The sequence below is a fragment of the Chaetomium fimeti genome (genome assembly GCF_033439085.1).
Source record: "Chaetomium fimeti strain CBS 168.71 chromosome Unknown B0H64scaffold_7, whole genome shotgun sequence".
Taxonomy (NCBI): Eukaryota; Fungi; Ascomycota; class Sordariomycetes; order Sordariales; family Chaetomiaceae; genus Chaetomium; species Chaetomium fimeti.
Genome location: NW_026944335.1, coordinates 1,499,540 through 1,523,109, shown reverse-complemented (window position 1 = coordinate 1,523,109; position 23,570 = coordinate 1,499,540). Strand labels below are relative to the sequence as shown.

Here is a 23,570-nt window from a genome sequence, read left to right as displayed (position 1 = left end):
AAATATACCGAGTAAAGTAATAAGGAAACTGAGCTAATGCAAACCCTTTGGGCCTTTGGATGGCTCTAGTTTCGTTCCGACAATCGACGTTGGTCGACGTCTGACCTTGGAGTCCGACTCTTTTTGTATATGACGTGTGAGGTCTCCGCAAAACAGAGCTAAATTACAAGGCTTTTAACTTCAACCGAATTGATAGGTTGCCTCGGACACTTAACAACCTATTAGGGACTCAACTCTGACTCCGTCTCTGCTCACTTATGAGGATTGTGCGAGGCGAACATGACAATGGGTAACCTAAGCAAAGCCCAGCGCATTTTCGAACCTTTTGGTTGCCATACCCATAATTGTCAAAGATCGAGTGCCGGGCGGGCAGGTTTCTCGAAACCGCCTTAGCAGACGGTACGGATATCTTCCAGGCCGTTGATTCTCATCTCGTTTGGAATCGGGAAGTAACTGCAACTACTGTGTACTGCGGTGAAAGTGGCGCTAACTACCTAGTTAGCCCAGCTATCATGATATTTAAAGCCTTGCATGATCTCAGTCCGGCCTGGCGCAGAGTCTACGGCAGCAGCCCAGTCGCAAGCCATCCTCTCCGATATAATCTTGGACCCAGTGAACGATATTCAGAATTCCCATGGTATCGATACCTATCTACTCGGTTCCCATGGCAGCAACCATGTGATTTATAACGGCCCAAATCTAGTGAGCCGCCCTTCTCAAGTGCTCCGGATATATTATCCGGAGAGGAATGAAAATATAGTATGAATCAATGGTTTCCCTACCTCATTTCATGGCCCATTTCTCTGTAATTCTTGCGAGTTCCGTTCTTATTTCTCATTTCTAAAGTTTGCATCAGATCACCGACCTTGGACCATTGGCTCGTCATCATAGATTATCATTATCGTCTCAAAATCTAACGCCTTCAAAAACCACCGCTCTAAACAGCCAAACCCAAACCTCAGTCCAGCTCAACCCCTTCCAACGCCTCGCTGATAAACGCCTCCCCATCCTCCCCCATCCCCGTATCTACCCCCCCTTTCCCCCCACCCGGGCCCTCAACCAACAGCTCACCCTGCTCACTCCGCTCATCCACATCACTCCCACCACCACCCTCACTCTCCGTCTCAGGCGGCGTCTCCATCCCACCCCTCCCTCCAACCCCAACACCAACCCCACCACCACCGCCACCACCACCACCCATCAAATTCCGCTTCAACATGCACATCTCAACCGTAATCCCCGGCCCAAACGCGCACCCCACCACATACTCCTTCGGCCCACCCCCACCAGCGCGGGGAGGCGCCAACGCATCCATGTCCTTCCGGCGCAGGCGATCCAGCACGCTCAGGATGGTGGCCGAGCTGCTATTCCCATGATTGATGTAGGTGTCGTAGCTGGCGCGCATGTGCTCGGGGGCCAGGCCCAGCGCGCGCTCGGCGCCCGACAGGATGGTGGCGCCGCCCGGGTGCATCGCCCAGTCGAAGTCGGCGGGCGCGGCGTAGGTTTTGGGGAGCGGGGGGAGGGAGGCGAGGAGGGAGGTGAAGGTGGGGGATAGGACGGATTGGGTGAGTTGGGGCACGCGTGGGGAGAGCACGACTTTCCACCCGAGCGGGTCGACGTCGAAGCCGAGGTCGGATTCGGTTGATGGGACCGTGTGGTGTTGCCAGCCGAGGAGGGTGTAGATGGCTGGGGGCGGGGGCGCGGTGGTGTTGGGGAAGGGGATGCCGTTGGAGAGGAGGAGGGCGCCGGCGCAGTCGCTGAACAGGGCGACGCCGATTCGGGTTTCTTGGGTGGCGTTGATGGACTCGAGTTCGCTGCGGACGAGCGTGGTGCTGATTTCGAGGGCTACGACGAGGATGCGGGCGGGTTGGCGTCGCATGGTGTGGCCCAGGCACAAGTTGGCGGCGGTGCGGATGGCCGCGAGACCACCGCTGCAGCCAACGCCGTGGAGGAGGACTTTCTCGGTGTTGGGGCTCACGCCGAGCTCTGTCGCGACGAAGTGGTCGTACCCCGGGTTTGCTGAGTTGGTGCATGTTGTCGAAACCATGTGGGTGACATGCCCTGCCTCCACGTGCGCCTCGGCCAGTGCTTTCCGAGCGGCATTGACGGCGAGCGGGACGCCCTCCTTCATGAAGATTTCATTGATCTCGGTGATTGTTGGTGGATTCGGCTGGTTTACCAGGGGGTGGTCGGGCGTGCCTATCGAGGAGCGCTGGTCGATGCCTGTGTACCGGTTGATCGAAAGCACCTTGCTCATTCTAGCCACAGAGGGGGGTTAGTTCCAATCCGTAAAACAGCCGGTTTTAAACTTACGCTGGCGATTCTGGGTAGAATCGCTTGCTTAAAATCTCGAGCGACTCGGGCTTGAGGTCATGAGGCGGGTACTGAGCCCCCAAGCCGAGAATAGAGAGACCAAGGTCCTCAAATCCATTTTGCGCGGCCATGTTCGCCGTCTATCGCGTATGTTGTTGGCGAAGAAACAACACGTGCCAATTGACCGTTTTTGGGGTTGAGCAACGAGTGCTCTGTTCCTTGCTCCGTGGATGAGTATGAGATTGCCAACAGCAAACGCCGCACGATGAGCACCCCAACCAAAATGTGGTGTTTGTGTCCCGCAAACAGCACCGAATCCGTTGGCGTTTCAAATCGCCCTTCGCACTCGCTTTAGACGGATTGAGAGGGGAGATGACGTTGGTGGCTGCCTGTGACTACCAAATATGTATGTAAAAAGACGAATCTGACGAAGAATTGGCATTTGACACGTCGCGAGCTCTTGCGCATGTGGTGTCTATATATACAAACACTGACGGGATGGAGTGAGCGAGACGCCCTCAGGTACGAATCTGCAAGATGAAACAAGCTGCCGGCGGTCCATGGCACCCAAGCAGCCTGCAAAGACGCACGCGCATTCAGCGCCGCCACTAGTCAATGCAAGGTCATTCTGTGTGCCGTCATCCATTTTGGAATTGGCTGGTCTCCTATCCTGTTTGGGTATCTTGGCCGCAGAGTTCCATACCGGCCCCCATGTTGGGTGGGTTTGATGTTTCTGGAGCACGTGCGAGCATACCGCAATCGCGGCGGACCACTTCTGAGTCGCATTAGGTACCGAGGTATCTTATGGAATTGTTTATTTGCCTGGTGCAAGGCGTGAGCAGCTGTGGGACCCTTCAATGCTTCGGTTGGAGACTTGGAGTTGTGCGTCAGATTGGACGTGAGAACGGGAGGAAGGGGTTCAGTAATCGAAAACGTCACATGTGTCACAGAACGGCCTGAACAAAGTGCCCTTGCATTCCAGAATGTTTGACAGGGGTATGGTGGGTAGGAAGGACAGGGGTTTATCACAGCGCCTCCAAAAAAATGTTGGGGAGACCTTTGGTTCTCCGATGGATATCGCCCAGACCCCGACCGCAGGAACGGAATGCAAGACATCCATCCGGGAGCCGAGGAAAGGTGCTAAACCCTAAAAGGTTTTATCGGTCACAAGAGCTCGGTATATTATGTTGTACAGCTTTGTTCTTGTTTTCTTCTGCTTGATAAGTTTCTTCTACTCGAACCCCTGCGACCAATCCTTCACCTTCTTGGGCGTCGGGGAGTGGGCGACACTTTCATCTACAACCATAAGTTTACTTCCTCCCATCTAGTACCATCTATGTTTGCTCCACTGTGTAATGACCTGTTCGACCGCGAACTCGGCATCATACCGCTGCGGAAATATGTTCAGCAGCTCCCCATAGTAACCACACCTCACTCCACCGATTATAACGACCAACTCAAAATATTCCGGGTAATACCCCGCGTCTTCCCAACCAACGATACCAACAACGCCAACTCCAGGCTGCACTATAATGTTAGTAGCATCCAGCCGGCCATGTGTCAGCACTATCTCATGGTCCGCCCGTAATCGCAGTTGCGCGCGTACCATCTCGCGAACGGCCGCCTGCTCCCGCAGGCCCGAGACCAGGAACTCGTTGTAGGCAGCCTCGTCCGCAAACGGCCCGCCCTTGACGGGCGTCCAGCGGTTGTCAATCACCTCACGCCCGCCAAACGAGCAGATGCTCCCGTCGGGACTCTTGACGGCGCGTAGCTGCGTGATGTAGTCCCTGAGCTGGCGAGCCACCAGCGCCCTGTCCTCTGCCGAGAGCGTGCGGTCCCACGCTTGCTTGACCGTCTCGCCGGGGATGAAGTCCATTGTAAAGTGCCGCTCCCCTACGTCGTAGACGCGCGGGACGGGAATGCTGGTGTGTCCGGCCACGAACCGTAGCGCTTCGACCTCTGAGGGCCGGACCCCGCCGTATGGGAACTTGGTCACTCGCGTGCCGCAGGCGTGTTTGATGACCCAGCGGCCGTAGCGTTCCGAGATGATTTCGCCGCCGGCGTCGAGGAGCTCCTGTCCTAGCGGGTCGAGAATTGGCTCCAGCGGTGGAGGTGGCGAAGGAGGGGGTTTTATGCCACGCGCCTGGAGTTTCTCCCGATACCGCGCCCGGAGGCGCCGCGCGACCGTACTTTTGCCCCTGATAGTCTTGTACTCCGCCATGTAGGTTGGCTCAGATGCGGCTGATGGCTCGCCAAGAGAGAGCGGTTGTTTGTCCTTTCCCTCAGGAGCAGATTCGCTGTTGGACATACTGACTGAGCTGGACGCACCCGCGCGTTGTGATGTGAGACTGGCGAGAGCGAGGAGTGGATGAAGTTGGGTAGGGCACGAGCTGCTTATGGTGCGGGGCTACCTCAGAAAGGTGACCTTGGATTGGGGACGACTGTCTGCATCGGATGGAACTGTAAAACAGGATTATAGTCTTATTAGCACCCCTGCGCGCCGCCTTCGGCTTATGAATTACAATACATTTCGTCTCTGAACTACACCGGATATACACAGCTGAGAAGGTAAGAAGAGCTAACAAGACTCGGAGGTATCAAAAATATCAGCCGCCCACCGCCATCCACGGCACACTCTGCAATCCCCCGAAAGCCGGCAATCACTTTTGTAATGGGGGCCATCCAGCATGCCCAAGCGCAATGCCAGTTTAGCCCGCATGCCTCACACTCGCGGCATCACCCACCCTCCTCAGGCCGTCTTCTTCCACTGCAGGTACACGCCGATCAAAGAGCTCAGCGTACCCGCAAGGCCAACAAAGCCGTCGTCGAAGCCAACCCAGTTGAGGGCCGACAGAGGAACCGTCAGGTCGCACAGGTCCGAAGTGAGCTGCAGCCGGCTAGCCGCGCGTTCCCTGCGATACACCGTTAGTACATTGCACCCCAACAAAGACAGAGCAAAACATCAAAACTCACATGGCAATCCTCTTCCCCTCCAACACGCCCTCGCCCTCCTTGCGGTCGACCGTCGCCTCGCGCTGGCGCAGGCGGTGCAGGGTGTACACCTGGCCGACCAAGCTGCAAGCGATCCCAAACGCCCAGAAGCGGTACGCCTCCTGCTGGAAGCGCTTGGCGCGGGGGCTCTTGCGGATGCCCGTGGCGTCGAGCAGGGTGGCGAGGTCCATGGACAGGTAGCCGGCGTAGCCGAGCTGGCGGCCGACGGCGGTGTAGCGCAGGACGGGGTCGGCGGTCTTGGAGGCGTCGGCGGCGACGGCGGCGGCCTTGAAGTGCTCGACGTTCTTGCCCGCCCGCAGCACCTTGCGCACCAGGCCGAACTGCTTCTTCATGGCCTCCCACGGCTGGATGGACGCCTGCGTGCGGTTGGTCCGCAGCAGGTACCACGCGTAGAACCGCGCAAAGTACTGCAGCGTGCGCAGCAGCTTGTCGCGGCCGGCCGTGGTGGCGACGAATTTGAGGTAGTGCGAGACTGCCGGGTGGTAGATGAGCGTGTCGGCGACCATTTTGGCGGTGGTGGTGTTTGGGTGCTCGTTGGCTTTCCCTCACTAGATAATTGCGTGTAAGTGCGAATGGGTAATGGATATAGCGTGGGCGTGGACGTGGGTGTGGGTGCGGGTCGCCGTGCGCGTGTGTATGTATGTTAGAGGCGGTCGGTTGGATTGTTGCGGTTGAATGGAATTGGCTTCGGTTTTCGTGACTGTTGTGGCAATATCCGAGGGAAAAAAGGATCGGGACGATTGATCAAGGTCGGGATGGCGGAAGGTGGAGGTCACAAAGGGGATGGGGTCATTGGGGGTGAGATGGCTCGCGCGATGCCGCAATGCGCACATGCCGAGGTTGCGCTCGCTGCCGCAATTGCATTGCGAGCCGAAGGGGACACAGGGAGCAACCCAGGAACGGAGCAATGCGGGGCTCGTTTCGGCTGATAACTCAACGGCCGGTCCAGCACAAAACATCAGGTTAGGGTTATGTATGCGAGTTTTGCATAGATTCCACGCTCCGTATTTCTTTCTACATGATCTTGATCCAAATGCGAGATCCCACGCTCCCAAAACACAGACCCACCCGCCCTTATTTACATTCTAGGAAACAGTTACAGTTTCGGTGAAGGGGTAAATAACCCCGTCCGTGCCTTCAGCGTTTCCTCCGCCTCCTTCTCGATCCGCGCAACGAGGTCCTTGCAGTTGGGGATATCGTGAATTAGACCGATGACCTGGCCCGCGGTCCAAACGCCATACTCCGGGTCGCCGTTGACGAATACCTCGCGGCCGCGCTTGCCGCTGACGTAGGGCTGGATCTCGGAGAATTCCCCCGTCTTGCTCTCGCGCTCGACCTTGAGCGCCTGCTCGGTAACCTTGTTGCGGTACAAGCGCGTAGTGTTGCGCCAGCGCCGCAGGACCAGCGCCGTGTCTGTCTCCTCCGCCTTTACGATCTGCTCCTTGATGTTGTGGTGGATCGGGCTCTCAACAGTGCACAGGAACCGCGTTCCCATGTTGACACCGCACGCACCAAGGCACAGCGCCGCCGCGAGGCCCTGTCCGTCGGCGAAGCCGCCCGACGCGATGAAGGGCACATTGAGCGTTTGACGCGCCCGGCTGAGCAGGATGAAGTTTGTGATGTCCGACTCACCCACGTGGCTATACAATTGTCAGTCCTACCCGTCAAGCCGGATCCGGGTGTGTTTAGCTTACCCAGCGCATTCAAACCCATCAATGCTCAAAAAGTCAACGCCGAGCTTTATCGCGGACTGGGCGTGCCTGATGGTTGTGCACTTGTGCAGGATGATGCAGCCAGCCTTCTTGAGCTTTGCGATGACAGGCCCTGGCGAGTTCCCGGCAGTCTCAACGATTTTGATGCCCTCGTCAATGGCGACCTGGGCGTACCCCTCGTAGTCAGGCGGAACAATCGCCGGGAGCAGGGTGATGTTGACACCGAACGGCTTGCTCGTCATTTTCCTGCACTTGCGGATCTCCTGGCGCAGTCCTTCCGGCTCAGGCCAGATTAGGGCTGTGATAATACCTAAGCCGCCGGCATTGGACACGGCACTCGCCATCTCAGCGGTTCCGACATGCTGGTAAATGTTAGTTTTCTTGTACTCGACTTGGGAGAGGTGAGTTTGCTTGCCTGCATGCCTCCCTGCACAACGGGGACTGTATATCGCCAACAAGAGCCATGTCAGCGTCGGAAATCCAGATTGCGTCGGTATGCCAAAGGCATATGTAAACCGCCCGTTCGAAGCACATACCTGCAATGCCGAGGCGGCGCGTTAATTCCGTGTTGAAGGGCATCGTTGCGGCGGGCGCACGCGGGACAATTCAGTTGATTGGACCGAGGATACGGATAACTCGAAGTGAGTGGAGGGTAAGAAGCGCGCTCAAAGTCGAATTACCGAGTTGATTCCACTACACACCGGCCGCGATTCAGAGCGAGGGATGAGTCGGACAAAGGAATGGAAACCGGATACAGGCCTGCGTTCAAATGGACTTCGGCCGGGTAACACTCGGGCAAGACACGGTCATGCTGCGACACGGCGAGGGGCGGTTCCCTCGGCAGGGCTGTTCATCGCCGCCCCCTTGCGATGAATGGAGCCTGCCAAATCCTGGGGTTGCTGAGCCGAGGCAATTGAGGGGCGACCATCCCGAAACGGGTCAGGTGGAGCTTGGTGGGCACATGCTTCGCGCCCTCAGCTGAGCCTCGTTTGTCGTTTGTAACGGTTATAGATTACCGCGGCGCGGTATTCGTAATGACGAAGGTTACCTCGTACCGTTACGCTTATGTTTTTATTCTTCGGGACCTCCTTCCTGCTTCCTCATAGTTATGAGCAACGCAGATTTGTTGACAACCACCGCCAAGCTTGATCCCCAACGACGACGATTACAAGCCGAAATGAAGTGATTTCTCTATCGATAGTAGAAATTATGGCTCGGCAAACGGCCCGCCGCTGTCACTTCGGAGTCGAGCACGCTTTATGTCGAGCTCGACACGCGCCCAACAACCAAGGCTTTTTTGCATCAATGTATTCTGTACTTCGTACAACGATGCTTGAAGTTCAGCCATTCGAATAATTCTGTTTTCGCTACCTAGCAGCCTTGATGTTCAATCCGTGGCGTCGTTTCAGTGGGATCGTGGCTCCTCGAGGCTGTTATTCGCACGTCCTAATCAGCAGGTTTATCACCTCACCACTTGTCAAAGTAGTCGGGTTGGAGCTCACCATTGCATGGGCCCGACGGCCGCCAGCTCATTACTTCTGATCAAATGTGCTGCCCAACTTGGGACGGTGATACTCGGCTGGGCCGTGTCTCTCATCGCCGTACGCCACTTTGCGTGTGGTGGCCGTCCTGTTTGACATGGCAATACGCCACTGGCGTTCCGCACCAGCCTACCGGAGCTCTTTCGTCTATAAACAGGCCCTCGCCCTCGCCCCAGCGAGGGTCGTTCTGACACATTTTTCTTTTGCCACGTCCTTACACGTTCCTACGTCCTTTCTCGCACCGGCGCCGCCGACGAAGCTTGCCAACCGCGGAACGTTGCGGAAGCTTGCTTGTGCGCCGGCCATATTCGGGGGACACCCGGCGGGCCACGGCAGACGTCGCAACGCTTTGAAACACCGATATCACCGCGACGTGACGCCGGCACTCGCTTGTTAGGCAGTTGCCGTTCACTCATTCGGTTCTCGTACCCTATCGGAGTCGCGTGGTCATCCGCATGCCGGGTTGGTCGAGGCCCGTTAACCCCCCCTTGCACCCAACTTGGGCCGAAGCACAAGCCGCGTGTCACCCGAGCCAACTCTGTACACCGATCAATCGACAGCACTTCTTCTCCGCGACGGGAACCTGCTGCGAGGTTCGAGCCGCCGTTTGAGCATCCCACCTAATTCGTCCTGCGCACTGTGTTCAGAGCTTCTGGAAACCAGGGCGGGACGGAATGGTTGTGCCGGAAGGGATATCTGTTCTGGATCTCCAGAGATCCCGGAGAGCAGCATGGGGGCCCTCGCTCGGAAACATGTTGACAGCGGCAAGGACATTCGACTGGGAACAATTATTGGCTCTGAGTCCGCGTCCGCGGCTCGAATGGACGTTTTCCTCCAATCTCTCAGTCCGCTTCAGAAACGAATCCCAAAATTGAGTCGCGGAACAACGCGGAGCCAACCTCAGAAGTCCGATGCTGTTGGTGGTACAGGTACGTGTACAACGTACCAGTCCAACCTTGCATCGGTCGCTTTCTAAGGTGCGCTAGCCGTCAAGCACCGCCTGTGGTAGGGTCTCGTGGGCGCGCCTCATTGCTGCACAACATGCGGATCCTGGAGACCGCCATTCGTGAAACCAGAACTAGTGGGAGTTCCCGGCAGACCGGTACCGCCTGATCTGTGTTTGCTCAGCTGCCATTCTCCAACCAGTCAACCACCCAACGGCATTGCCTCCGCGACATGGTTTGTTGACATCCCGGTCGCTGCCCCCATGGTTGGAGAGATCTGATAATCCCGCCACACCTGGCGGCTGGCACGGATGTACACAGTACACTCATTAGGAAATGAAGAAGCAAACTCCGGGTTTCTCTTCCGGAGCAATATGACGGCACACAAACTGCGGATTAATGTCGAACTGGTCGCACATTCAACGCTCCGGTTCATTTCGACAGGCCGGCAATGTTGTCGATGTACACTTTCTGTTGACACGAAACACGACCACGTTTTTCCCGTCCAATGACCGTCGGGCAAGTATCTGTTGCTGCTGTCCGATTCGCTGTTCCGCCTTCTGTCACAGGCCAAGGTGAACAGCCCTGCTCTCGATTTAGACTACGACTGCATCTGACGGTGACAACTCAGACGAACCTCGCTCGTCTTGGCACCCGAACGACATGGCATTTCTGCCCAGCCCACAAAATGATCTCTGTCGTGTTATTCTGCCTGTTCTTGCTTTCTGGGCGCTGACAGCCCGTACGAGAGCACCAGTTCACTCCTTTTACCCCTTGTTCTTCCTCCTCGCGTTAGTTCGTTTTGGGTAGCGGCTCGAGTGGGTTGACAGCTCATCGGCGCCCCAGCGGGCACCCAAGCTTTGAACCCTTGCTCCTGTGGCAGACCGGTGGTGCATCCCATTGCTTTTTCCGCACACTTTGTCTTGACTTCCTCGTCCCGGGCGAAACACGGCACCGGGGCGCGCCAATTCCCGGCAGAGACGGTGCTCGGCACCGCGCCCCCGTGCATCCACGCTTATCTCGCCCACCGCTGGCGTCAACGTCGAGATGTACGTTCGGACATACACACCGGGTCATGCCGTGTGCTGCCGCTTTCCACTCAGTCTGCAGTAACGTCAGGCCTGGTGCCATGGCCTACTCGAGTCCCAATGGATCCGTGGCACCTTGTTCGCTGGAGGCCGGTGACTTGGCACACAACAGCAGCGCAGGGGCCAAAAAGCAAAGAAGACGGTCAAGAAGATCGGAAAAGAAATCTTATCCATCCACCGCCTCGGATGGAGACAAGTCGTCGCCATGCCGGGACAGCCCGCCAATCCCCACAGTAGGATAGCCATCACAATAGTCCCAAGTCGCTAAAATATCTGATGTTGCTCGCATTTTCCCCCAGTCCCGTTTACTTCCTCCATCTACACCGGGGAGAGGATAGAATCTCATCGCCTCCTGGTTCCGTCTTGTCCGTCCGTCTGTCCGCGGCCACGATGCACCATCCCGTCTCCTGCCCATAATCTACTCGCTGACGTCCTGCACCTTTGCGAACAAACAAGTCTCTCGGGGAAGAGCAAAACAAGAGACGGCGCGAACGGTACAGCAAGGGGCATGCAGCTTAATTAAGCACTTCGGCTCTTCGAATCCCTTGCGGCCACATCAGTCGTCTCGCAGACCGGTTGCCTGGAAACCCAAGTGGTACCTGCCGCTACGGGCTGTCCCGAGAGTATAAAGGCGATCCAGGACGCAGTCACTACCGACTCGTTCTCCTCTCTTGCTTGACAACCCAAGTACCCTGTCACGATCGATCTGGCCAAGACCTCTGCAGATCTTAGCACCATCACCGCCGACGCCACCAGATTTGGAAGCCTCCATTCTCACGAATCCTCCGTCCCACGCTCCAAACGCAACACAATGGCGTACCAGACCTGGCAAGACAAGCTCGAGGGTATAGCACCCCGTTCCAAACCACCCCCCAACCCCTAACACATCCCCGCGTCCTCCTCCCCGCCGTATATCTTTCGCCAACTAACCGCCACCCGTAGGCGCCTGCCGCGAGTTTAACATCGCCGTGCCCGTCTTTCAGATCGTCTCCGACAGGCGAGGTATGCTGCCCCCTCTCCCCCTATCACGTATTACAGCAAGTGTTGGCAGTATTGTAAACCAGCAGTAGGACACCAAACACCCCCCAGAACCTACTAACACGTCTTGTGTTGCTATAGGCGGCCGCACGGCCTGGTCGAGCACGGTGACCATCTACGGCACGACCCACAGCGCGCGCTTCTGGTACGACGGCAAGAACCTCAACAACGCCAGGGAGGACGCCGCCGAGGTCGCCCTGGGCTGGCTCAGCACCACCGCCGGCTCCAGCCCCGCCAGCTCCCCGGCTACCAGCCGCTCCGGCTGGTAGACTGGTTACTTACTGGGGGCGGGGGCGTTGCCTGACCTCCTGGCCGCCTATCTCGCTGTTTTGTCGCTTCGGCTGTTTCGGCTCTTTCCGGGCTATGGGGGTGTGCTTGAGGTTTGGCGGGTGAGGGCGGGTGATGGGGTGTTGAGTTTTGTGGAGGGATGGGGAGGTGGGATGCGCTGAGATTGATGGCCCATCGTTCAGCAAGGCAGGTGGCCGTTGAAAGGGCGGGAATCAAATGGCCGTGGAGTCCTGGGTTCTTCTACTGGAACTCTGGACGGCATGTGTGCTGTTTGATATCTCTGCCTTCCACGCGGTCTGGCTTTGCTGCTGGGTCTGTCTCTCGGGTTGCCGTATCCGCTACCTCCTCCCTCCCCCCCCTCTTCTCACCTCCGTCCAGGTGCTCGCTATCCAGCCCCCACCCTCACAAACCACGGACTTACACCCACCAACCCACCCACCCGGGTGGCGGACGACTCCGGCTTACGACGACAGTTTGACGGTGGTGTCGAGGGTGTTTCTACGGGCCTCCTTTATTCTTTGGTTGTTTCTTGCCTTACATTCCTGTACAACGGTGATACCACTCCTTTAATTTCGGGGGACCATTTCTATTTTCTGTTTACAGTTTCCTGCCCCTTTTTTCCTCCCCATTTTGTTTCCATCTTGGTTATTTTTTTTAAAAACTTTCTGTGGAGTTGTCGCATATCGGGCATGCCACACGGCACATTGGGAATCTACGATGCTGCCAGTGGACCCCGCGGAGGTTTCTTTATTTTTCATTGTGATTTTTATTTGGATGGCCAGGGTAATTCGGTGAAGTTCGGCATTGCATCTTTTTTCACTGGATTCTCTTTCCTTCTCTGGCGGTAATCTTGGACCTCACTCTCAAGCATGGCAAGGATGGGGGAAGGCAATGTTCTGGATTGGATATCCCTGTTCTTCTGGACCATTGGAGCGGGATGGAGTCCAAAAGCGTTCCGGCTGCTTCTGGTGGACGACGGCTTGCCTCACCGGGTCGCCCAGGTGTCTGGTGCTGCTGCGCTGGCGGGATGGGTTTGGTTCTCGAGACCGGGACCCAGAAGCGGTCTGCGCTTTTGGTCATCAGACCACCTGGTGATGAGCATCCCCCCGGTCATCTGGGTGGACAGGCTCACAGGCAACGGAAGCTAGAAGCAACGGGAGTTTCGGATGGCTGATAAAAGTTTCTCATTGCATTTGGTTATTATGGCATCGGCTGGCTGGACTGGGTTTAGATTGGATTGGCTGTTTCGAACTCATATAACTCATTGTTTGTTATTTTCTCGGTCTCTCGCCCTCAAAGATGGGAATGACACAAGCTCCAATGGCGGACAGTTTCCCACCACCGAACTGAACTGAACCCACCTCACATTCACAACTCACCCACCCTGTCCAGCTCATCCCTTGATGGCGCTAAGTGAAGAAAACAAACGCTGTCGAAAGCCGAGCCAATTGATCAAATCGGGAGGGTGGTTCCGAGGGGATGGATTGATGATGCGGGAGATACAGATTAGGAACTGACGAACGGGAGGTTCCATGGCGGAATTGCACCTCACCGCCAGTGTGGGAAACTGCTGCTTGAAGGGCATTTAGTGTTTCTGATTTGTTCCCGACAGTCGTGGTTCTCGGACCGAGCCCCATCGGCTGGGGTGTGGTAGGCCTGTTTTGTGTCCACGTCAGGCCTGAATGGGGAAATGAATCTGGGGACGCGCATGTGGGAAGCCAGCAGACGGCGGGCAGCAGCACCTGTTCCCGTGACTGCCGCTACAGCGAATAGCGTCCTGTGGGGGTTTGGCCGGTGGGAGAAGGCACGAAAGGTTCGGATCCGATCTTTGGGGCTCAGCGGTGTGTGGCGCCCCCCGCACAGTGTGGCTGCCGGGAATCGAGATGGATCGGATCAAACCTGGGCGGGGCTCAACGGGAACAGACACCCGGCCCGCTTAACCTCAGCCACGGCTAAACCCCGGCATTCGCTCAATTTTTCGAGAACGCTCCTTTGCGTGCAGCAGCCGCGACGTCGTCGTATCAGGTCGCAATTGCCGATCCAACCACACAGAAACCATGCCACCGAGGTTGAACATTTGGTCGGCCTGCAGAGCCCTCTCGACACGGACCCGGGCCTTTGCCCAAGGGCCGCCGTCCGGCCCGGCTGCGTTGGCGAGGGGACTGGCCGACAACACCACATCACGGTTACCGAACACCAACTCCGGCGCCCTGCCCCAGTCTATGGTACCCGACAGCCAGCCACCCGCCTTTGTCAGCGAGGACAATGAGAAGGCGCTGAGCCAACTGCGAATGATCGAGTATGGCATCAACGCCCTGGACCCGTCCGTCGAGGGCCACAAGTACGGGCTGCCGGACCTACCACTGCCCTCGCAGAAGCACGCCAAGCACCGTTACGACTCGGTTATCTCGCAGGTTACGAGGTTATTGATGGAAGACGGGAAACTGGCCAAGGCACAACGGGTAAGGGCCTTATGAACTGAAGGAAGGAAACAAGACCGGGCCATTCTGACTTTGAGAATCTTCAATTGCAGGACATGGCCATCATCCTCAAATACCTGCGCACCTCACCACCCCCCCCGCCTCGACCCCGCCAAACCCCTCCTCCCCGGCGCGCCCCCCGCCGCCCACCTCCCGCTCGACCCGGTCCTGTACCTCGCGCTCGCCATCGACTCGGTCGCGCCGCTGGTCAGGATGCGCGGGTTCAAGGGCCTGGCGGGCGGCGGCAAGTCGCTCGACGTGCCCACGCCGCTGCGCGAGCGCCAGCGCCGCCGCACCGCCTTCGGCTGGATCCTCGACGCCGTCCGCAAGAAGAAGTCCAAGGGCAGCGGCCGCACCATGTTCCCCCACCGCGTCGCCGAGGAGATCGTGGCTGTCGTGGAGGGCCGGTCGAGTGTCTGGGACAAGCGCATCCAGGTCCACAAGGCGGGTACGGGTAACCGTGCTAACCTGATGCACTCGGCTGTGAAGGGCAAGATTTGAGGGGGGGGGTGTTTTGGGGAGAGGGGGGTTGTGCTCGGGGAGGGAGCCCGGGTGTGGGATGTGGGATGTGGGATGTTCCACTGCTGGGAGAGCGGCTGTGGTTTTGTGACGGAGCCTCAATGTACTGTACTTTATATGTATGGACTATTTTTGCGTCCACGAATCGCTTTCTAAGCTTAGACATGCTTGCTGGCTTTCGTTGGGCTGCTGACTTTACCTTTGCTTGTTAACTATGAATTCCAGACGGCATGAATCCAGACATTCCATGATGTTTAGGAAATATCCGCAATTCACGGCCCGTCGGTTTTCAGAATTGGATTTGCAGGGCATCTGATACCCCGACGCTGTTATAGATGAAAGAAAGTAGATTGGCTAGCAGGAACCGTTTTCTTGTTGGTTTATTCCCGTTGAATGTTCGTTCTTCTCTGTTTACTGCCTCGGCCAGGAAACGTGGCACTGGAGGCATTTACTCTTTGGTAAGTTGTGCCTGATTGGTCTCGGAGAGGTTCTGACCCCGAGACATTGGTGTCGTTTGACAGAGTTCTCGGATTTTAAGCACAAAGGTGCCGTCACAGCCGGAGCGAGGGTCCAGACCAATAGCTAAACCAACAGCTAAAAACAACTGCCGTCCACAACCCACTGATAAGCAGGGTCTACTGTACATAACAATTTCACTCGGCGCAAACCCATAGCCGCGTAAGCGCCAACCGTACAGCTTCCCGACGCAAGATCTCCGACTCCTTGGGCTGCCTACCCCACCAAGGCGAAGGGAGTGGTAGAATAGACGAGGAGGAAAGGAAGAAAGAGAAACAACTCGGGTGAAATGGTCATCATGGAAGAATACCCAGCAAGAGAGAAATCTGAGGGGAAAGGGACTGAGCAAAATACTAAAATCAAAATAGAGAACGAACACGGGCATGTGATAGAGGAAGCATCACGAAGTCGCCAAAGCCGGTCGTGTGCCCAGAAGTTTCAGGGGCCCCGTTCAGTCAGGCTCGATCCACCGGGAAGACCCGCCCCCTAGCCAGAGCTCCCCCCACCCCCGCACGTCATGCGGCGAGTCGAGCTCTTCCGTTTGCTCCAGTGTTGAAAAAGCCACTAAACCCCAAATATTCCCGACCTCAGTCCATTCTTGTGCCGTATCTTCCTCGCAATTGCGGCCGATATCCTCTCCTTTTTCAACCACCTGAAATTCACGCAAGCAGCGAGCACCATCTCGCCCCACCAAAAATTCCAACGAGACGCGGCAGTGCACCTGGGCAGCTTCGCAGAACCCAGCGAACCTTGTAATCGGTGTCTTGGTATCTTGGCAAAACGGAGCCAGAGCTGTCTTTCCTTGGGACAAGCATCTTGGCGTCGGCGCTATCCTCGACACAGGACTCGGGGCGAAAAACAGCTGGGCTGACGCCCCCGCTATGTCCTGAGGGCCGACAAAGACGATTTAGAGGGCTCGCCCGTCGCAGATCGAGATGCGGCTTCGACAATTGACATTACTTCCACCCCGGCCTCATATCCTACCAAGCTGAGAGAGACTACCCGACACCACGCCGTAGAACTCTACGATATCGAACCACCACCTGGAACATACCTCCGGGTTCATTAATCGATCCTCTCCACGTCATACGTTACCTGCTTGTACAACCACTTCCTCTTCCTCCACCCGCCACAAACAGCGACCAGACCAGCATACCGTGCCCGAGCGCCGCTCATCATGGCGGGGCACAAAGCGATGTCGATGGAGGCGATGCTCGACGAGGAACGAAAGGAGGTGCTCGCACTTCTAGAGGGATCTTCGAATCCACGACCTAGGCCTCCCAGCTCGCTCGAGGGGCGCTCCCCATCACCCTACACCCCCCGCTCCCCGGTGCGCAGCATGCTAGACATTGGTGATGACCCTCCGTCTCCTATACTCCTCTCTCCAGTGTCCCCCAATAGTTTTCGTACTAAGACAGCATGCGCCAAAGCAGCCCCCGTGAGGAGTATGCTCGACGTAGACAGCCCGCCACCACCGAAACCGGTCCGAAGCATGCTGGACGTGGACAGCCCACCTCCCGCGACAAAACAAGTGTTGAGTACGCCCTCGTCGCCGACCGACTCAAGTGCTCGCGCCCAGGCGGCTAACAGCGCCCATCCGAGGAGCATGTCGGACGCCTCCGCGAGGCCTGTCGACTTTGGGCCGAGGTTGGGCCCTGCGCGAGTCGACCCGACCAGTGAGTACCAGTTTTCCGGCATCATCACGAACCACGTAGGCCAGGCCCTACCGAAACGAGTCACCCAGGGCGGCAAGCGGACCGGCGGAATATCCGACCAGGGCACTAAGCGATCCAATGCCATGGCCGAGATAATGAGGGGCAATGACATCTCTGGCCTGGCTCTGCCCGGCGACCGAGGGCGTCACCATTCCGCAAGCGGACCGTCAATGCGCCTGGGGAACAAGTCAAAATCGCCCAGCAGCCGCCCCGGGGTGCGCTCGCACTCCCCACATCATGGGCCCCTCCTACGAAACCTCAGCCCCGCCGCCCGAGCAGCACTCAATGACCCTGATGTCGCCGACTACAACAATGCATATAGGCGACTGTCGGACGCTGCCCTAGCCCGGTCCGGCGGAAGCTTGTCGGAGCTGGGAAAACGGAAGCCCTCAAACTACATGACCGGGACTGGCAGGCTAGCTAAGGACTACCTGAGCCCCGACGGTGAACTATTGGTGGAGGATAGCAGCGAGGACAATGGAAGTTCGTCCGGGGAGGAAGGACAGCGGGGGAGGAAGACTGCTCGGCCCGAAGGCCCCGATGGCCAACGACAAGCTAAGAGCCTTCTGGCCGCGGCCGAGGAAGAACGTAGGTTCATGGGCAGACCCCGGATTCGCCTGGCAAACCCGCTAACCGCGCCGGATAGGTCTCCAAGTGGCATCCCAGCAACCCTACCAGTACAGGTCGCTTCTGGACGAGCCAGAAATCACGGTGACGAACCCATCCGGCGAGCGTGTAAAACACAGCAAGCCCGTAATCCACCCGACGACCAGCTTTGATGACCCCCCTGGGACCGGGACTCACACACCCATGGACTCGGATACTGAGGCGGACCTCACCGACATTAAGAGAGCGCAGAAACTGTCATTCGCCATGACTCAGATTATGGACACCCCGGAGGCGCACCGGACGATCCAGATCATTACCCGAGGCGAGTACTCAAAGCTCGTCCAAGACGCCGAAGAGGAACACCGGCCCCCGCGCAAGTACCTCGTGGCCACGGACCTGAGCGATGAATCAACCCACGCGCTCGAGTGGGCCATCGGCACGGTCCTCCGCGACGGCGACACCCTCCTGGCCATCTACTGCGTCGACGAGGAGACGGGCATCGGCGCCAGCGATAACGCGCAGGTGCCGGACGAGCCCAGGGCCATGAAGGAGCAGGCGGCGGCCATCAACACGGTGGCGTCGAGCAAGACGCCCATCACGCCGAGCGGCACGGACCTGCCGCTGCGCAACCAGCGCCCCTGGCCGCTGCTGTCCAACACGTCGGACGCGGGCACCACGGCGAGCGTGTCGCCGGCGCCGTCCATCAACCGCGAGCGCAGCAAGGCCGAGGAGGACAGGTACAGGACCGTGCAGGGCATCAGCGAGCGCGTCACCAAGCTGCTCCGCAAGACGCGCCTCCAGGTCCGCGTCATCGTCGAGGTGCTGCACTGCAAGAACCCGAAGCACCTGATTACCGAGGTCATTGACCTCGTCGACCCGACGCTGGTCATTCTGGGGAGCCGGGGGAGGAGCGCGTTGAAGGGGTGCGTATTTGGTTTCCCCTACCCCTATTTGTCTCCATCTCTGGCGGGAGTTGTGTGTTTTGTGGCTGGTGTAACTAACAGTAGTGCGCAGTGTCATTCTCGGCTCGTTCTCCAACTACCTCGTCACCAAGAGCTCCGTGCCCGTCATGGTGGCGCGGAAGCGCCTGCGGAAGCAGGGCAAGTATAAGCGCGTGCCCTCGACGCACCAGATCAACAACATCCATAACCCGGCCGCGAGGAGCCTGGCGAGTGCGAAGATTGATTAGGAGTCGCCGTGAGAGCGGTGGAAGCTTGGCTCGAATCGGGATCTAGTGCGGGAAGTAGGAGGAGGAGGAGGGGGATACCAGAGATGTATGTGGAGTGGTCAGCGGAGCGGTAGAGAGGGTTGGGCTATCTAATTCTCACACGGAGATGCCCTCCTTGGTCGGCTGTTTTGGCTTTAGCGGGTAGTTTATTGGGTTTCGGTCGGGGTTGAGATCCGCTTTTACAAGGTGGTGGTATGATTTGCGTGTTTTCGAGATTAGAAATGACAGCGAACGGGACTTAATGATCAAATGATAATTAGGATTGCGCTTGATTGGGGGGATGGATATGATGAATGAGTGAGAGTGATATGTTGAGGGTGAATGGGGCCCTAAACTACTTTGAGCGTCGAGAGATAGAAGCCGAGACTGTCCACCCTTGATAAATACCATAACTAACCCAATTGTTCCCTTATTCTTTCTCGTAAAACCCCCCCAAAACAGAGGCTACTTCACACTATCAGCTTCAAACAAGAGCGGCTCAAGTTCCTGCGTTTCGTGAATCCACCGCCTCCACCAAGCCCCGAGACCATCAGCCCAAAATGCGGGGTGATAAGCAAGCGAACACTCCACTGCTATCAACATCCATGTCTCTTGAGTTGCCCCTCTCTTTCCATGTTGTTATGCCATCTTTCCTTCTCTTTCATCTTTGGCCACGATCCTGAGACCGAAGGGTTAGGAATGTTGTTGCGCGCGAGACAACGTCTCAGGTCGCACCACTCTGCAAAAGCCGCATCTTCCCGCAGTGCCTGGCGAATCAGATAAACAACGGGAGAAGCGGAGGGGACCCCGCATGCCTCTCTGAACTTCCCTCGAATGGCTGCCCCGCTCTTCGCAAGGGACAGCGGGGTTCGTTGGCCACGGGGCGACTGTTCGGGCAAGGTGGAGCAGTTTTGGGGCATGTTCCCAGCCACTCATTTTTGAGGGGCCCTGGTTGACCGTCGCATTCTCTCCATGCGACTGCCCTTCCCCCCACTCATTCACCCACTGCGACGCCATGCATGCCTGGGGGTTTGAGGCAGAACAACACACCTCGAGGGACTGTTCTGCGTTTGGAAAGTACATCCAGGAGAATCGCCGCCGCAACGCGACTCGGGTTCTCGATTCACTTTACCATTTTAGAGTTGGCGCTGCCCATGCGAACCCCCTGAAAGACAGTGCGAATCGCATCGGCTGTTGATTTCAATTCCCGGCTTCTCGCAAATCGCAATCATACCACACCACGTCCCAAGACGGCATCGCGCAGACCACACCCGATCGGCCCGCCCCTCTCGCGCATCGCAGCAAACGGTTCCTCCCTTGCGGCGCACTCCGCGATTCCGTTTGATGGGGATGCAGTCTCTCTTCAGCGTCCACAACAACGTGTCGCTCATCAGCATCAACATTGCGCCGAGTGCCTGGGTCGCTTCCCTGGTACTCTCCCTCGTCTTTGTTTTCCTGTATCTGCTCTACCAACCTCTGCCCTCTTTCCGCTGGACAAGATTATTGTTCAAGCGCAGCAGGCAACAACCACGAAAAGCCGCACCGCCCATTGTAGAGGAGGAGGAGGACGACACTTATTCCGAAGAGGAACCACCCCGACGACGACATATCGAGCACACCCCCTTGCCGCCTCTGCTCACCGAATATCCCTATCCGTTTGACCGTATCGACAGCGACAGCGGCAAGGACAGCGAACGAAGGGAGAAATCAAGCCGCAAACAACAGCTGCGGAGTAGCGACAGACACAGCGATAGTAGGAGTGGCAAACGAAGCAGCACCAAGGAAAGTGGAGGAGGAGGACGGATATCAGGCAGCAAACGTAACAGCACCCCCAACCACAACCATGACGGCTTCGACAACGATAACAGCCCTCGGTCCTCTCGATCAACTCGACGTGTCTCTGGACGACTTCGCGCACCCGATTGGGAACCAGAGGCGGCTGCCGTTCGGCTACCCGTCGGCCCACTCGGCGTTCCGGAGCGACAACCTGAGCGAGACGGACGATCTGGATTCGGAGGCTTCCGCCGGTGGCTACAGTCCGCCCGCGTGGAGGCGCCTCGGCAACGGCGACCGCAGCAGCGGCTTCTGGAGGAAAGGTGAAGACCTCGCCATGGCCTACGACGGGGACGACGACGACGTCTTTGGCGGGCCCCGCTCCAGGGAGAGCAGTCCCGAGTACGAGAGCGCCGACGAGGGCGACGCCGTCCTCGCGCAGGCTATCAGGACCAGGCTACCCACGGGGAGCCTGTCGCCCGAGAAGGAGAGGAGTCCGGAGCCCGAATTCCATCCGGCGCACCAGCATATTGACGAAATCGTCGGTATAAAACGGGAAAATGATGGGGCGCTGGCCCTGCGTGACCTCAAAGACGGGAGGCTCGCGCCAAAGGAGGTGTCAGACAATTGTAGGTCGGACCTTGTACCCCGTCTTTGTTTCACCGCGACTTATAACCTCCCAGTTATTCGCTTTGCCGTCAGGGCAGAAGTTCAGCAGCGAACCGAGCCCATCGAGATGGCCATCAACTTCGTTCGCAGGAGGTTTGGCGCCATAACCAGGTCGTGGACGTCCATGTTCTTTTCGTTTATTATCGCCATGTTGTCCTACGCGGCGCTGCGGTGGATTTCACAACCGGCCGCAATGCGGCCAGTCCCCGACCTAGTCAAGGTTGCTGGCGTTGCCCGCTCCCTCGAACCGCTGATATACTACTCCGAAAACGGGATCCAGCAGGTCGGCGATCTCCAAGCAACAGGCGTCGCAGTCTGGGACCTCGGCGAGAGTGTCCGAAGCAGTAACCTGACCTCGGCTCCCCTCATTGTTAAGGAGCTCGATGAGCTCAGTGACAGCCTCAAGACGCTAGCCATTGAACTTACAAAGTTCTTTGCCAACGTCGACGGCGATATCGACGGGTATGCACTTACTTTCCCTGGCCCCTCTTCCTCTGCGCCGTGTACCATTAACACTCGCCGATAGCATCCTTATCGTTATGGACTGGGCCCGCCGCGAGCTCTCGCAAGTCCAGCATCTACCCACCCTTCCCCTCTCCTCCGCCTTCGATAACATCCACAACCTCCTCTCCAACGCCGGCATCCTCGAGGACCCGCTCACCGGCCTACCCACCCGCTTCGGCGCGGTCATGACCTCCCTCTTCGGCCACTCCACCCCGCAGCGCACCAAGCAAACCCTCCAGCGCACCTTCAACGAGTTCCTCACCGTGCTCGAAGACGCCGTCGCGTCCGAACTCCAGCACTCCCTCGCCCTATTCGCGCTCTTCGAAGCAATCGACCACCAATTCCTCAACCTCGCGCGCACCGTCATCCGCGAGGCCTCCCTCCAAGACGAAGCGCACACAGACCTCCTCTCCTCCTTATGGACGCGCATCCTGGGCCCCAACGCGTCCGCCGTCGCCAAGTACGAGCGCAACCGACAACTCCTGCAAAACGTGCGCGAGAAGACGGTGCGCAACAAGGGCGTGCTGGTCGAGCACAACCACCGCCTGCTCGCGCTCAAGGCCAAGCTCGAGAACCTGCGCCGCGTCCTCGTCTCCCCGCTCGTCCGCTCCGTCAACTCGTCCACCCTCACCCTCGCCGACCAGATCCGCGGCCTCGAGGACGCCGGCTCCCACCTCGAGGACGTGCGCGTGCAGCAGAAGAGCAAGCTGTTCCAGACCCTGTACGGGAGCGGCAGCGGCAGTGGTGCGGCCCGCTTGCCTCCGGCTGTTGAGGGCGGGGGTGGTGCGGGTGGTGCGGGTGGTGCGGGGCGGCGGTTTATTAGGAAGGTTTGAGGCTTGGGGGGAGGGGTGATACGGGGCGGATGGATTTGGTTTTGTGTGTGTTTTGTGTGTTGGGTTGCGAATGGTCTGGCGTTTACCAGCTGCGGGAAGGGAGGCGTTTGCTTTACTTGCTTTTTTTGTTCCCTTTTTCCTAGTTTTCCCCTCTTTGGGTCAAGAAAGGTCGGGTACGGACACTGGTTAGGCTATCTACGGACTTATCATCACATGGGAGGGCAATGGCGTGGAGCATGGAGTCTACTTGTTGTTGGGGAGCAGGGTACTTGCAAGCAATGTCGGATTCCGCAACGGGTGAATTTGATAACTAGCAAGGATTGTGAAGATCGCTGTGAACACTGGACTGGGAACGTGACCGGGCTGGTGAAGGTCATACTCATGGAATTGGTGTTGGTTGATTAGGCGTATCAAGTACACATAAACGGCATGCATTAGGAGCCTCGAAATCGCGAGCAAAAAAACATCATGGACATGTACCTGAAACATTCATAGTGGCAATTGTTCGTACACCGCTCACATTATCCGACACTCGTAGAACTTTGCTCTGTATTAGCTAGTGCTCCTGTTCAGGATAACGTCTGCCAGCCCGAGGATACAGACGTCCGGCAACTCCAGCCGCCTCAGTGAGAGTGATCGGCGATCGTGGCGCCTCGCACACCCGTTCCTGAGCCCCGAACGACCTAGCCGGCAGAACACTCATGAAATTCGTAACCGTAACGCCGTTGTCGGCCGTTATCATCCCCGCCTGCCCGCAAAGACGGTCCACCTAGGACCATAATCCCCATCATAAGCAAGTCTATCAAATA

General features: G+C 57.6%; 8 protein-coding genes across 8 annotated transcripts; 4 read left to right on the top strand and 4 right to left on the bottom strand.

Annotated features, from left to right (window-relative positions):
- Window positions 1–958: 958 nt before the first annotated feature.
- B0H64DRAFT_467716 (thiolase-like protein) lies at window positions 959–2,684 on the bottom strand (the record flags this gene model as incomplete). The annotated part of the gene is made up of 2 exons (XM_062807724.1): window positions 2,314–2,684; window positions 959–2,258 (listed from the first exon to the last, which is right to left on the bottom strand). The coding sequence occupies exons 1-2, from the start codon at window positions 2,442–2,444 to the stop codon at window positions 959–961; spliced, it is 1,431 nt and encodes a 476-aa protein (XP_062656048.1). The 5' UTR covers window positions 2,445–2,684.
- A 524-nt stretch (window positions 2,685–3,208) lies between these two features.
- Window positions 3,209–4,817, bottom strand: B0H64DRAFT_406992 (kinase-like domain-containing protein). The gene has a single exon (XM_062804539.1). The coding sequence runs from the start codon at window positions 4,619–4,621 to the stop codon at window positions 3,638–3,640; it is 984 nt and encodes a 327-aa protein (XP_062656047.1). The 5' UTR covers window positions 4,622–4,817; the 3' UTR covers window positions 3,209–3,637.
- On the bottom strand, window positions 4,818–6,310 carry B0H64DRAFT_406991 (peroxisomal biogenesis factor 11). The gene is made up of 2 exons (XM_062804538.1): window positions 5,287–6,310; window positions 4,818–5,225 (listed from the first exon to the last, which is right to left on the bottom strand). Exons 1-2 carry the CDS (start codon window positions 5,829–5,831, stop codon window positions 5,063–5,065), a joined length of 708 nt encoding a protein of 235 aa, XP_062656046.1. The 5' UTR covers window positions 5,832–6,310; the 3' UTR covers window positions 4,818–5,062.
- On the bottom strand, window positions 6,311–8,006 carry B0H64DRAFT_406987 (uncharacterized protein). The gene is made up of 4 exons (XM_062804537.1): window positions 7,574–8,006; window positions 7,453–7,478; window positions 7,020–7,399; window positions 6,311–6,965 (listed from the first exon to the last, which is right to left on the bottom strand). Exons 1-4 carry the CDS (start codon window positions 7,614–7,616, stop codon window positions 6,422–6,424), a joined length of 993 nt encoding a protein of 330 aa, XP_062656045.1. The 5' UTR covers window positions 7,617–8,006; the 3' UTR covers window positions 6,311–6,421.
- Window positions 8,007–11,223: 3,217 nt separating this feature from the next.
- Window positions 11,224–12,061, top strand: B0H64DRAFT_230343 (uncharacterized protein). The gene is made up of 3 exons (XM_062799716.1): window positions 11,224–11,455; window positions 11,553–11,612; window positions 11,730–12,061. Exons 1-3 carry the CDS (start codon window positions 11,422–11,424, stop codon window positions 11,915–11,917), a joined length of 282 nt encoding a protein of 93 aa, XP_062656044.1. The 5' UTR covers window positions 11,224–11,421; the 3' UTR covers window positions 11,918–12,061.
- Window positions 12,062–13,885: 1,824 nt separating this feature from the next.
- B0H64DRAFT_406977 (ribosomal protein S7 domain-containing protein) lies at window positions 13,886–15,204 on the top strand. Its single transcript, XM_062804536.1, has 2 exons — window positions 13,886–14,358; window positions 14,470–15,204. Exons 1-2 carry the CDS (start codon window positions 13,994–13,996, stop codon window positions 14,915–14,917), a joined length of 813 nt encoding a protein of 270 aa, XP_062656043.1. The 5' UTR covers window positions 13,886–13,993; the 3' UTR covers window positions 14,918–15,204.
- Window positions 15,205–16,628: 1,424 nt separating this feature from the next.
- B0H64DRAFT_419774 (uncharacterized protein) lies at window positions 16,629–18,964 on the top strand (the record flags this gene model as incomplete). Its single annotated transcript, XM_062805410.1, has 3 exons — window positions 16,629–17,754; window positions 17,813–18,698; window positions 18,790–18,964. The coding sequence occupies 3 exons, from the start codon at window positions 16,629–16,631 to the stop codon at window positions 18,962–18,964; spliced, it is 2,187 nt and encodes a 728-aa protein (XP_062656042.1).
- A 1,006-nt stretch (window positions 18,965–19,970) lies between these two features.
- B0H64DRAFT_467706 (uncharacterized protein) lies at window positions 19,971–22,761 on the top strand (the record flags this gene model as incomplete). Its single annotated transcript, XM_062807723.1, has 4 exons — window positions 19,971–20,735; window positions 20,851–21,384; window positions 21,439–21,886; window positions 21,951–22,761. Exons 1-4 carry the CDS (start codon window positions 20,327–20,329, stop codon window positions 22,759–22,761), a joined length of 2,202 nt encoding a protein of 733 aa, XP_062656041.1. The 5' UTR covers window positions 19,971–20,326.
- Between the last annotated feature and the right edge of the window lie 809 nt (window positions 22,762–23,570).